The sequence below is a fragment of the Kryptolebias marmoratus genome, linkage group LG2, assembly GCF_001649575.2.
Source record: "Kryptolebias marmoratus isolate JLee-2015 linkage group LG2, ASM164957v2, whole genome shotgun sequence".
Lineage (NCBI taxonomy): Eukaryota > Metazoa > Chordata > Actinopteri > Cyprinodontiformes > Rivulidae > Kryptolebias > Kryptolebias marmoratus.
Window position 1 is genome coordinate 28,000,932 of NC_051431.1, and position 14,779 is coordinate 28,015,710.

General features: G+C 39.7%; 1 protein-coding gene across 3 annotated transcripts in view; it reads left to right on the top strand.

Moving 5' to 3' along the window:
• The first annotated feature begins 1,054 nt into the window (after positions 1-1,054).
• nf1a (neurofibromin 1a) overlaps positions 1,055-14,779 on the top strand; it is a 148,698-nt gene continuing 134,973 nt past the window's right edge. For all 3 annotated transcript variants that reach the window (XM_017432166.3, XM_017432168.3, XM_017432167.3), the window contains exons 1-2: positions 1,055-1,316; positions 11,905-12,048. In XM_017432166.3, coding sequence (XP_017287655.1) covers positions 1,257-1,316; positions 11,905-12,048 — 204 coding nt within the window. In that variant the 5' untranslated portion in view covers positions 1,055-1,256. The remainder of the gene's footprint in view (positions 1,317-11,904; positions 12,049-14,779) is intronic.

Genomic DNA, 14,779 nt, shown 5'->3' on the forward strand with positions numbered 1-14,779 from the left:
TTACTAAATGAGTCACATATCAGAATCTGACACAAGCTTGAGCCATCTTTAAGCTATTAGTGACGTCATATTTGTATTGTGTTGCTTAAAAAATGTTGAACTGAAAAAAATACTACACAAATAATAATAATATTAATATTTCAAGCTATTATAACTGCAGGTCAACTGGTGAGTTTTCTATGGCCGATGCAGACACAGATCAGGTTAATATATATTTTTTCATTTGACAAAATATAACAATAGTTGTTAATTTGAATAAACGTTTATCTAATAAACTTTAGAAAAACGTGTACACTGAAAAATAATATGCAGAAGTACTCCTCCTTTGTGATTCTTTTGTAATTGCTGTTTATAACGCGGACATTCCACATATTTATTAAATAAAACTGGGTGAATGAGGCCAACACGTCCCACATTAGTCATATTATAAACCGGAAGTGCCACATTACTGTTTACTGTAGGAACAAATAATGTTCTTTCCCAGACATGTGTTTTAAAAATATTTTAATGTATGTCTTTGATTACAACACAGAGCTTTTAAAGACCAAAGAGCTGATAAAACTACAAATATAATTTTTATCGCTGAAAATATTCTGGAAGGCTTGACCATCGCTGGTGCGCATGCGCTTTGTAAGGGGCCGCATTTTTTTCCCCCTACATTACTGCCGGAAGTAGAGCGAGCTGTCCTTTCAAACTAAAACAAAACAATGTCACACAGGAGACGTTTTGAAGTTGTTGGGATGGTGAAACTATAGTTACAACGCTAACATCATTTGCTTATGTACAATTAAAATTTGATATTTCCACTAACTAGCTTTATTATCCTTATAAGAAAATCGATGTTTTTTTTGTAAATTAAATAAAGAAACAAAATATAGGAAACACCGAACACATTATCGGTTACTTCTAGTCTCCTTAAAAAGCGCATGGTCTTTCATTAATTTAAGTTTTTCGCTTATCTTCCTTATAATGTTTGATATCTACGGACAGCAGGAGATGTGGAGCCCTGTCCGGGAAGTTGCGTGCTTTCATTTCAGGTACCTTGATCCATCGACTCCCATCAATTTAACCGATGAAGACTTCCGGTGGTTTGTCATGGCGGTGGCATGGTGAATCCTACAGAAAGAGAAACGGATTCGGCCGCTCCGTCCTTTCTGATCCACCCACAGCACCGTTTCATGTCAAAATAAGGGTGTCGGCTTCGGCTTCGTACTTTGGACCTGTCAGCGGGGCTCTGAGTGTCGGTCCGGCCGGCCATGGCGGCCCACAAACCAGTGGAATGGGTCCAGGCCGTGATTAACAGATTTGATGAGCAGGTAAGATGGACTGGTTCCGGACTGGACTGAAGCAGGTTTCAGGGAGTCTCCAGGCTCCACTGTCAAGGCTCCTGTAGGATGTAGACTGACAGAGACCAGTTAAAGGTCGGAACCAGAATCTGTGCAGAACCATGATTGACCTAGCTGCTACAAACACTGAAGAAGATGGGCTCTGGTCCTTTAGCCACCATCATTTCTCAACTATCATGTATGCTACATTTGACCTGGGTTCGGCTGGACTCAGGGACTGCACTCCTCAGTACCGCGAGCACAGTGTTATGGGTCCAGAACATTAATGTGCCCCCACCCGGTTACTAACATGTAGTTCCTATGCTAGCTTAGCTAACTTTAGCAGGCCTAATTCTTATAAACAAATGGGAGCTGATAGTTACAGACATGATGGGACGAACCAGAAGCAGAACCACTTCTGACCACATCAAGTTATAACAACAAAACAGATGGCCTTGTTTTTTTTACCCTTGTTTTTTACCCTCTGCTTTAAATGTTATTTCAAGATTTATCTTTTATTTATTGATTTTATTTGAAGATTATTCCTTTATTTATTATATTTTTTTGATTTATCCTTTGTTTTATCGATTGATTTGTTTTTATCAGTTTATTGATTGGTTTGTCATTTATTTAATGATTTATTGCTTAATTATCATTATCTATTAGTGACTTGTTTTCATACATCCATGCTGTTTTCAGTGAGTTTGTTTTTTCCTTTAAAAGCTGTGGAAGTGTCCATTTGCAGAACTGTTTTTGTCTGTCATTTTAACAAAAGCTTTTTAGCCTTGAACTGTATTATTACATTTTTAGACTGTGTGGGCTACTCACTAGTAAATAAGTGTAATAACTGGTTATACTGGGAGTAAAGGTGATTGTGCTGAAATGCTTTGTTTAACAGTAATTAAGTTTGGAGTTGTTAAAAGTCTCAGTTTCCACAGATTAGGGCTTGGAGCTGGGCTTTAGCAGCTCAGATAGGATTACTGTGGTCAAAAGTAAGTAGCTTTAGGTTCTATCCATGTCTTATTCCCCCTAATGTCAAACTAAAAGCTTTCAGGAAATTTGAGTTAATCTCACATCAAACTTACTGTTCATGATACTGATCAGTGACTGACATACATGACTTTAAGACGTCCAAATTGTTAACATCTCAAGCTGTGCTTGATGGAGTGGATTGATTACAGTAAAAATTATAATTATGGGATGGATCATACAGGTTTACATACTTTCCATGCACAATGATATTAATGAAAGAAAGCTACATGTGAATGTGTTGAAGGAGTTTTTTTTTTTTTCCTTTACACTGTCAGGTCAGGTCAGAAAGCTGAGTAGAACCGAGGAAACCGTCTGCTGTGGACACCTGGGTGTTTGACCGGTAGCTTGTGAAGAGTTTGGATCGCTTGCACTAATAGAGATGGACAAAGTGTCTTTGCTTCCTCTCCTTGCATAAAATTGAAGCCAAAGTGTCGGGTTTGTTTTGGGTGCCGCCACGTTGTATTTTTGGAGCCCACACCTGCGCTCTCGGGACGTGAGGCTGCACCCTTGAAGCGAAACGCCGAGCAACACACTTTACCAGCTCTCTAACAAGCTGTCAGTCACAGCCTGGTAATCACATGACACCTAAAGCCTCAAATAACTAACTGAAACTTAACTGATTTAAAAAAAAAATCACATTTGAGCGTACAGGAGCAACATAAAAGCTACACGAATCAACAAAAATCAAAACCTTAAAAAAATTATCTGAAGTGTATTTTATTTATTTTTTTAGTCAAGAAGAGGTCCTATTCGTTTACATGAAGGGGTGGGGCTTAAAAGTTGTTCTGCAGCCAGTCAGTGGGGGACGCTTGTACACAGTGACTTTAACGTCTAGCTTCCGTCTCTCTCTGTAGTTGTTATATATTTTGATGGTTTGGTTCTGCAGAGTGTTGGTGTGACAGAGGAGGATGCTGGGATAGGATGAGATGGAGGCAGGTGGTGCGCTGTGGAGATGCTGACAGAAGAAGATTGTTGCCTGCTGCCCAAAGCAAGGGGCAATAATGTTATGCCTGTGTTGAGGGTGTGTGTGTGTTCGTTTATCTGTATTGTTAACATAATATCTCATGAATCACTGAATAGATTTTATTGAAACTTTCAGAAAGTATATATTGGATGTACATCTACAGCTGATACCTTTTGGGAGGCAACCCAAAATAAGATGGCTGCCACAGCAAAGCAGTCTTAGCAAACACAAACATGTCTAACTCTGTCAATTTTACAGATATTAAGCTAAAATCCATAGTGGTAGTAGCTGAGACTGATCCACAACTCATACTCTGAGAGCTAAATGATTGTGCAACATCTGGGTTTAAAACTTTGCCAGTATCTATTGGAGTCAACTCTGTCTGTTTGCTGGTGTAAATTCTCAGTCCAGGACATGGCAAATCCAAAAAAATAAAAAATAAAACAAAGGAACTGGACTTCTATTCTGTAGTTGAAGATGTTTCTCCTCCCATCCGGTCCTAAATTTGTCAGTTTAAGACTGGAACGTGTGGCGTTCCAATCTTAAAACTACACGAGGTGCTCAGTTTATGCAGCAAGATTCACATACAGATTAATTTCACTCCCCTCCCACTGGAGAGTCATTAGTGTCTTTGTTTGATTGGTTCATGAGAGATTGTTGTTGTTCGCATCCTCTCTGGTGAACTTGATGTTGTTGTTGACAGAGTTGATGTGTCTTCGTTCCCTCTTTGTTCCACTTCCTCCATGTAGAGTTTAGCCACAATGGGTGACACTGGAGATCCCATGACACAACTATGCTTCTGTCTGTAAAACATTACGTCATTATGTTTGAAAAAAAGCGGTGGAAAGACAGAGGTCCAGCAGGGTGCAGATCTGGTACGATGTAAACTTGGTCCTGTTGTTTAGATCGTTATCTTGTTGAAGTCATTTTCTAATGGTTTCCACTGCTTCTGATGTGGGTATTCAAGTGGAAAGTAAAGTAACATCAAATGATACCAGAGTTTCTCCTGGAGCTAGCTTCAAATGTTGAATTTTGTTTGCAAAATCTGAAGTCCTCTTTGTGATGTGGTGTGTTTCCAACAAGAAGAGCTAAAATACCAGCCAAATATTTGCAATATTATATGTCACTTAGATCACGCTGCTGACATTGGGTCTGAGTGGTGTTCCTTCTTTGTGTTGACTAGGAAGTCCATAGAAACATGGAGTTTCTCACCCTGTATATAATCTGACGTAAAATGATTGATTGATTATTTTGCCATTTTCCAGTTTCTGCAGATAGTCTGTTAGCCTGTGAAATTCTTTATGCTGGTGGGTTCCTCTTTGAGGTCTCATGTGTTGCTGTTGCTTAGTAATGTGGTTCTCTTTTCCCTGGTATTCAGAAGTATTGAGCACTACTGTGCATCTTTCTGTATCAGCTGGGAAAACGATGTTTTGGTCCTGACTGAGAGATGTTGTAACATTCCTGTCCTATGGTTGAATGTTTGAAGGACATTTAAATAAGACTTAGTTCCACAAGTATTTCTTGTGGCGAAAGTGCAAAGTTCAGTAATTTTGTCAATCCGTCCTTCTCTGGCTGCGTCAATATCCTGTCTGATAATTTTTTTAAACCACTAGGTCTAAATGTATTACCCCCTCTGAAATATTATTAATATAATATTTGAGAGTTGGTGAAGGAAGCCATTTATTTCAAATGAGAAAAACAACTTTAAACAGAGGTCTCAGATTTCAGCTTTCTAAAACTTACAGCATATCATTAATACCCTGATACCCAGTCCCTTTAAATCATATACATGCATGTGACGAAAACATCTCTCTGTGAGCCAGGCAAACAACGACTTTAATGACTCTCCAATGTGAGGGGAATGAGATTAATCTGCATGTGAACTTTGCTGCATAAACAGAGCATCTCATACAGTGTAAAGTTTGGAACTCCACATTCCAACTTTGAATTGAGAAAGCTTCCTGCATGTGAAGTGAAACATCTTCAACTACAGAATAGAAGTCTGATTGTTTTTTTATTATTATTTGTTTTGGTAACTCTGTTTACAACGAGATACAATGAAAGTTTCAGAAAGTAATTTTTTAATTGATAGAGCTTCATTATATGAGAAAAACTTGCAATCCGCAATATTATTTATTATTGCAATGACAATTTAAATTGTGATATACCCACAGTTTCCTTACTCCTCACTTTCTTCTCTGTCATCACTATCATCTAAATCTGGTGTGGCATCATGGTCAGAGAGAGTCTGTTGGCTTGACCAAATATATTATTAGCAGCAGAAGATGAATGTATGGTACTTGAAATATAATGACATATGATTTATTGTAGTCCAAGCAGTTCTTTGTGATATTTGTATTGATGTATTGTGAAGCCCTAATCAACAGCTGATTAACTTTTGGTCAAAACCCAATTTTAGATGGCCACCACAGCCAACTAATCTTTAGTAAGTAATTAACTCAGCCAATTTTACAAATGTTGAGCTAAAATTTGGTGTAGTAATAGTTGAGCATAGTTATCAACATACTTGTGCAACATCTTTGTTTAGAACTTGTTGGCATTAGCTGTTGGAGTCAACCCTGTTTGTTAGAAAAATGTCTTAAGCCACTGAATCGATTTCGATGAAATTCTCTAAGTAATCATTGGATGTACATCTACAAATGATTAACTTTTGCATTTAACCCAATTCATGATAGCTGCCATTGCCAGACGATTCTAGAAAACACAAAAATGAGCCAGTTTTACAGATATTAAGATAAAATGTGTTGAGGTAGTAGCTGTAAATTGTTCACAACACATACTTACTTGGTTGTAACTTCATCATTTCACAACAAAAGAGGATCTCAGTCTAAAACTCTGACGTGAAAGTCAGCGGGTGATATGCATTCCTTCAAGCGATGCTAGACGTTTAGTTATACAAAGTTTGGAATATTGTCCTTCATATGACGCACCTCTGTAACACTTTCTCCCATCAGCTATAGGACCTGTGAACAGAGACAGCCATTAGGTTGTTTGGTTTTCTTCAGTCTTTGTCTCTAATCCTGTAGTCCAAACAGTTGGCAACAGGAAAATATCACTCCCATTAGATTTACAGAAAACAGGACCCTTTTGTTGGAAGCGATCTGTGGTTCCTCTAGAAGTAAAGGCTACTTGTTTTTTCCTTGCCTAGTGTGGTCTCAGGTCTGCTTGTTGTCCAGGTGAACACTCTGGTATCTATAGTCCTTCATTCCCTCAGTGATTCCACATTCATCAAAAATCCAGTCATCTCATTTCTTCTGTTTATGTATTTGTTCCCACACCATCTCATGACGTGCTTCAGAAGTTCTCTGCCTTCAACCTGTGGTCCACCTTGGACCTAGCCACAGAGTCATCACCAGGTGACTGGACTCTGAGGGACTCCTGTTGTGCTTACACACAGTCCTTCAGCTGCACAAACTGTGGTCTGTCAGGTCTTCAATAACCTAAGATTATGGTCTCCAAGTTTGCTCCTGTATGTCCACTGTCCTGTATGTTTCAGATGATTCCTGCTTGAATTTAAATGAGTAGATCATGAACAGACTTCTGCAGAACTTGACCTACTCGGTAATATCTGTTTTAGATGCATCATGTTAAGGACATGGAAGTCTCTAAACTGATTTTCAAATGTGAAAATGGATAATGTTAACATTAATTTATGCTGCTACTTTAAGTAGAGAGCAAAGTAGCTGCTGCACGGGGCCATTTCTTCTGGTAGAGTTAGTGTAGCTGCTGTAGTTGAAACATGTTGCAGTAAGGCTGCATGTTTTAACATCTTTTTTTTTTCACATAACCCTGAAGAATGTCTGTAATACACGCTTTTAAAAAAGACTTTGAAACTTTTGATTTGTGTGTAAGTTGTAATGACAATACATTTTTGATATATTGTGCAGCCTCATTTTCATAGGAGCATCACATACAGGCCTGGCAGAGGTACTACTGGTGATGGGAACCTTTTAAGAATGTGATTCAGTTATGTTTCAGAGGGCTGCTAGTGAATATAAAACGATTATTGATGCATCCATAATCCCACTAAAAAGCAGAAGCACTCAGAGAGTGCAAACCTAGGCCATAGCAACTTGTGACCTTGACTTTTGACCCTGTGACCTTGAAATCAATAAGCATTATCCTTGACCCATAAGGTGTTCAGCTGTTGCAGAGTTTGAGCACAGGGTCACCTGTGACCTTGACCTTGGACCTTGATATTTGACTGGATCAGCTCCAAAACTGAATCACTTGTTCCTTGTACCATGCGCCACGTAACCTGTTTGGCAGAGGAAACAAAATCCTGAGCATAAAATCTCTCATACTTAAAAGAAACAAGTATATTTTGCTCTATACTTTAATATAATTTCAAACAAGATTTTGGGAATTGAATGAATGAACAATAGGAGTCAAAATGCTGAGTACAGTGACAGATTCTGTGGCAATGGACATTAGAACTATCTGACCCGCTTTCTTTGGTGTTTCCAGCACTTTATCTTTTTGTCCTGTTCTACAGTGTGGGAATAGTTGTGTTAGTGTCTTCCACAGGAAGGAAGATCATGTTCTATTGTTGCTCCAAAGTATGAAACATAGCACACAAGCCCCACCTTTTAATCACTGAATACGAACACAAAGCCTTCACAACAAAAGTTGTAATGTACTTTGTAATTTGCTTTGCTTTTTCAGATTTAGGTGGAAACTTTGAAGTCACTTGCTCGATACTCTTCTGTTAGCGGCGGCAGCTAGCTCTGATTTTTCTACTTCCATTGTGGAAACTTATACACAAGTTGCATATTGTGTGGCTCTTGTAAAAGTTGCTTTCCCCCTTTAACTTTAAAAAAGCTGAAATGCTTCAAGACACTGGCATTCAATTCAGAAGGAGCTGTTTCATGGCTTGGTCAGCCATCTTGTTTTCTGTGTTTTTTTTGTTTGTTTCTTTTGAAAAATTGTGGATGTGCTTGGCGTGGAGCTGCAACACTGGAGCAACTGGTATGCCACTGTAACCCGTCTACACTGGCAAGTTCCTTCTTAGTTCCCAGTAAATGGATAAAACTCCTCCAAAACCTTTTTATGGTCTTCCGGAAGTTTTGCACACCTCAAACAAAACTACTGAAAGCAATTTAAGAATGGGGAAAAAAAATGTGGATCAAGAGGAGGAATATGAAATTGCTTCAAAAGAACAATCTAATGTGTGTTCTTCACAAAACAAGATGACTGAACTCTATGCATTGGTCAGATTTGACCAGAACATCAACAATACAAATCTAACTTGGCTCTCTGAGGAGGTGAGTGAAATCAGCTTGAATGTATTTTGACTCATTTATAAGAGACGCCAAACCAACTACAGAGCAAGTGAACACCGATAGTGATCTGAGCTTAATCGCCTGCTTGGAACTGAGGTACTCATGGGGAGCCCTCTGACACCTCTTGTAAATGGGGTCAGCAGGGTTTCCCCCAGAAAAGAGGCTAAGCCCAGTGGTAGGTGGCCGTTCGCCGGTCGACCGTGATTTAGTAAAAAAAAAGATAAAAGTTGATTATTATTTATTATGTGATATTGTAAGGTATTTCTGCCAAATATTTATACAACTACAGTTTTACAAAAAGGCACTTTTGAAATACGTTTTTAAACAAAAAATACAATTACAATTGTTTGCACCTAATTTGAATCCTAATTTAAGTCACAATTTACAAATAAATTAAATTAACATAAATGAAAAAGTGCAAACAAGGCACCAACACACGTCTCCCGTCAAGACCAATGAATACGAACAGAGAATTTTGAAAAATAGACAGATGCTGTACTGTACTGTGCTTTTTGTGGCACAGGCTGCATGTTGAATCACTACATGTAACAACAAAACATCTAATCTAATGCTGAATTTAATAGCATCATTTTACTGGAAAACATGGATAATATTTTCAATAAGTCCAAACATGCTTACCATATTCGGTCTTGTAAAGCCACCCACTGAATTTTAGCTCAACTAACCATTTTCAGTTAAACCCGCTCGTTATGTTTATTTCTGCTGCTCCAACGACGTGCTAACTCCAGCGGTAGCTGAAAGATGCTCGGCCTAAAGGCTTATTAGAGTCCCGCAGGGCTCCGTGCACAGCGCCCCGACCTGTACGAAGTTAAAAAAGGTGCACAACGCGACACTGCGCGGGGCCTTTGCGCAGGGGCGGGGCCTTCACGCAGGGGCGGGGACAGTGCGATTGCGTCACTGTTGGTGCGCGTACCCTCGCGCGGTAAGGTACATAAAAGTAGCGGTTTTGGGGGTGCAGGTGGAAAAAAACGTGTATAAAAAATTATGTATTTATAATAAACAAGCGGAGCTTAGCCTGGCGAATGGGTCACCAAAGCATGGCGGCCCGCCAGGCTTATAATACACTGGGGGAAACCCTGGGGTCAGGATCACCACACATTACATCCTCTGTGTGTCCTGCTGTGCCATCACTCTCTGGGCAGAGGGATGGCATCAACAGTGATGGCACAGAGACACCTGTGCCTGACACACTCTGACATCCTGGACATGGACAGGACCATATATCTTAATAAGCACTTAAAAATGTTAAACAACTTCCTGCAAATGTACAAATTCAGTGCAATAGTGGAACAGACAGCAGTAGTGGGCCTCATCAGGGACGATGATGACTTGGCCTACAAGGAGGAGGTGGACTGTGCAACAGAAACAATCTTACACTGAATGTCAACAAAACAAAGGAGATCATTGTTGACTTCAGAAGGAAGCGGCACAGTCACACACCTCTCCTCATTAACAATACAGCAGTGGAAGTTCCTAGGGGGTGCAGATCACAGACACTTTGTCCTGGTCTGTTCATCTCAGAGCTCTGGTGAAGAAAGCTCACCAGCGTCTGCACTTCCTGCGCTGGATGAAACAACACATCGTCACCACTTTTTACAGAGGCACCACAGAGCGTTTACTGACCAGCTGCATCACTGTGTGGCCAGGTGCATGCACCAAAACAGACTGGAAATCTCCTCAGAGTCATGAGGACAGCAGAGAAGATTGCAGACGACCTGCTCCCACTCATCCAGGACATTTCACATAACCTCTGCCTCACCAGTGCTAACACCATCTTAAAAGATCCCACCCACCCCTACCATGGACTTTTCTCTCTTGATAGCCTCTGGAAAGAGGTACAGAAGCATCAGAATCAGGACAGCCCGATTCTGCAACACCTTTCTCCTCCTGGCCTTCAGACTGGTGAACACTCTGATTGCTCCTCCTGCCAGCTCTGTCAATGGGAAATGGACTGCGCTACTCGAAGCGCTTCACAACACAATTTGTACCCACATTTACCCATCCACACAGCACTGAGTCTCTACAAAGCTAATCTGAAAAAATCATTCTATGGAGACTAATCCATAAACCCCATTCATACACCGATGGGGCACACATTGGAAGCAATGAGGGGTTCGTTGTCTCGCCTAGGGACACTTCGACAACTGCTCTAACCATTGAGCTACAGCCGCCTGTACTGTCTTCACAGTGAAGTGTATCCCTGACAGGACGTATTATGGTATGGTGCCATCCATTCATCCGCCCATCTGTCTGTGGACGATTTCTGGGCGGGTCTGACTCTGCAACTGTGTAATGTATGAATGTCGCACTACACAGCTGGACACCTCATGGGTCAACAATGATCCCTATTAATTTCAAGGTCACAGGTCATTGATAACTCTTTAACATAGAATTGTTGAACTGCAAATCTGGACACATCATGGATCTACAATGAACCCTGTTGATTTCAAGTTCAGTGTCAAAGGTCACAGGTCACCCTTTTGTTGAAACCTTGTCGATGCTCTAGCTTCACATCTAACATAGAAATGTCAAACCCTTTGTTCATTAGATTGTACTCGCCGATAGACGTTTTATGTACTATTGGCAGTACTGTCTTTTCTATATCAGTGTAATATTGTAAATTCCTACAAGTCCAATTTTTCAACTTTTTCAATTACCATTATTAGTATTTGTTCTTCCTTTGGACAAGTTGTTTTTATTTAACTTGCTGCATTTCTTTTTATCGACTAGATGTGTTTTTGTTTCTTTTTTTCCCTTAATGTGAGTGATTGCAATGACATTTGATAAAATGTGTACTGTATGGTGACAATAAAAGTCTGTCCTATCTGTCTAATTATCAAGTTTTCAGCTAACAGCTCTTTGAAAATCAGCTTTTTGGAGCTAAATTTGTATTTTCTATTGGCTGTTTTCTTTTATTTTCATCAATTCAAGTAAATAAATGAGACTAAATTGTGTCTCTGCCACAAGCTGCTGGGAACAGAGAAACTAAATATCCAATTTAAACTTTAAATTGCCTGTTATGTGTCAGCACAATTCTGGTTCATCTTTTAATGTCTGAATGAGGTCAGAAAAAAGAAAATAAGAAGATGATTGTATTAAAAAATTCAGTGACAAATCTGTCCTTAACTCTGAGAAACCTTTCGAAAATCTGGCTGCTTGGAATGGTCTATCAAACTGAAAAGTGTTTGCAAAGTCTTTTTTATAAGATGATGAATGTTGTGCTTTTAACTTGTTGGTTTGTTCTGGTCTTTTCCTGCAGCTTCCCATTAAAGTTGGACAGCAGAACACCCACAGTAAAGTCAGTACAGAACACAACAAGGAGTGTCTGATCAACATCTCCAAGTACAAGTTCTCCATTGTTATCAGCGGCCTCACCAACATCCTGAAAAATGTCAACAACATGGTGAGTGGATTCATCTGTCTGTGGAGGAAGTGGAGGACTGATTTAACCCTGTTCATTTCTGTCTGCCCCTCTTCTGATTGGTGAGGTGAACCTTTAATAAATCAGCCTCTTTGATAAAACTTTAATTCTAGAAAAAAAGGAGAGAATTTAAATGTAGTTTAAAAACCGTGTAATGTAAATTAAGGACTTTTGGCTGCACTCTATGTGCAGCATGTGAGTTAAAACTGCATGATGTTAGAAAATCTTGTGATGTGTGATATAACTGTTATTTCATCACTCCTCACTTTCTCTTCTGTCATCACCTTCTACTCCAGGTGTGGCCATAAAGCTACCAAATATATTAGTAGCGGGACATGAATGTATGGTTTTTGAAATATAATCGTCTCTGATTTACTGCACGTGACCCAAAAGCTTGGAACTCCACACTCTCCAGGTTTGAAATGAGAAAGCTCTCTGGATGGGAAGAGAAATGTCTTTAACTACAGAATAGAAGTCCAGTTGCTTTGTTTTCTCAAAACCTTTTGGATGATTTATTGCAGTCCAATCAATCATTTGCAAATTTGGTATCTTATTTTCACTGATATTGCGATGACGCTAAATTTTCAATATATTGTGTGGCCCTAATGTGAATGTGTTTGTCTGTCAGCAAAATATCTCATGAACTAGTGGACAGATTTTATTAACACTCTTGGATAGTAATTATTGTATATACATCTACAACTTCTTAACCTTTGGAGTGAACACAATTTAAGATGGCTGTTACAGCTAAACAAATTAGAAAACACAGAAATGGCAATTAGTCAGTTTTATAGATATTGAGCTAAAATTGATGTGGTAGTAGCTGACAGTCATACTCAAAATATACTCCAAGCACTACCAAATCTTGCAAAATCTCACAGCATCTCATGAGGTCTCATACAGCATCATTTAAAATATCTGATAGGACTACAACTCCATCCTTTCTCAGCACAAGATGATCTTAGTCTAAACCTCCTGAAAAGTGGCGGGCGATATGCATTCCTTTAAGGAATGCTAGGGCTTTAATCTGTTTGTGTCTGAGGCATTTCTGGATGAAGTCATGAGAAACATGTACAGATAAACACTGAATGGAGTCACTCAGACAGACAATGGAAACCATTCATTTGTGGAAAGGACTGTACAGACATTACATTCTGCTCAGTCGCTACCTGACTTTTTAGCAACAAGTTTCAGTATTATTGATAGAAAAGAAAGGTACAGGAATTATTTTCTAACATTGGGACTCATCAAATGGTAAACTAAGAATGAAATGAGCTATTTTTAAACACACTGTTTCACAGAATGTGCTGAGTTGAAAGAGGTTATGAGACTGCAGATCATTTAATGGTATACTACATTTATGTTTTCTTTCTGAGGTCTCAGCATCACAGTAAAACTCCCAAACTATTCATCAACCCTGTAGCAATTATAAAACAAGTGTCTCTGCCTTTTCTCACTGGAAAAATTAAAGCCAGCAGGTAAAGGTTTAGAAAAGCTGCAGTGTGATGTTTTCAGGACCAGAGTCTGGGCATGAGTGATGTGGGGCTTTAACCCCCGCCTACTCCCCCGCACACAATCATGGTGTCACATGAGCTTTCTTTTAAGCATTAAATAACTAATTACACCAAAATGGGTTATAAAAAGGCATATTTAAATGGATAGAAGAAAGATGCGATCTACATGAATCAAGAACATCTGAGAAAAAAACAAACAAACAATAAACAGAGGAGTATTTTTTTTAATTTTACCAAGGGTGATGTGTCATTTGTTAAAGAGATAGTCTGATCATTTTTAAAGTTGTGTTCTGTCAAAAAGCTATCAGTTGTTAATACCTTATCAGCTGTGACATCAGTCACAGGGCACGAAGTATGGAGGAAAGGGTAAATCTTCATTCAGACTAGACTAAAGGCTCCAGCATACTCCATAAGAAGTCAAAGAGTCGGCCCACAGTCACGTGGTTGAGAGCCGTTCGTTTTTGCACTCACTTTTCATAGTCCACAAGACACTCGGATCAGAACTCCAGTGAAGCTCCTCCCACTTACTACAGAGTTAAAACAAGTTTTCTTCCCACCAGCTTCTTAACTCTCCTGTCCTTGTACAGAATTTTGCCTCCCTCCCACCAGACATGTTCATTAAACTGACTGAGACAGTACATGCCGTTTGGCAAATATGATGGTGCACAATAATGAGCAACGAAGTGAATGCTGCCCGGCCAAGGCTCACTTCCTCCCGGCCACCACAGCCATGAAGAGCTGCCTGTGTCTCTGCGGTCTTTTTAAGTTCATAGGTTTATAAGTTTTGCTGGAACAGTTGTAAAGACAGCTGTATTTTCTAACAGCCTCGGCCAGCTGCTTCTCAGCGGAGCAGGAGAAGCAAAATGACTCCATTAAAGTTCATCAGCTTTTCTGCATAAACACGCCCACCACAACTACTGACCAGTCACATAATACTTGGCGCAAACCCCTGTGCGATAAAGAGCTTCCAGGGTCTTGTGTCACAATGGGGTGACGAGGCTGCTACGCAAACAAAAATGATGCAATTTTTGTCATGCAACCATGTGACTGAGAGCAAACTTTTGCCTCTTTCACACGGGCCCTAATTCAGAAGTCCGGCTCTACTCCACTCCACTCTACTCGGCTCGGCTCGATAAAGAATGCATCGCATTTACACCGGCCAGTTTGGTCGGTAGCAGAGGAACGCCTCCTCATGTTGC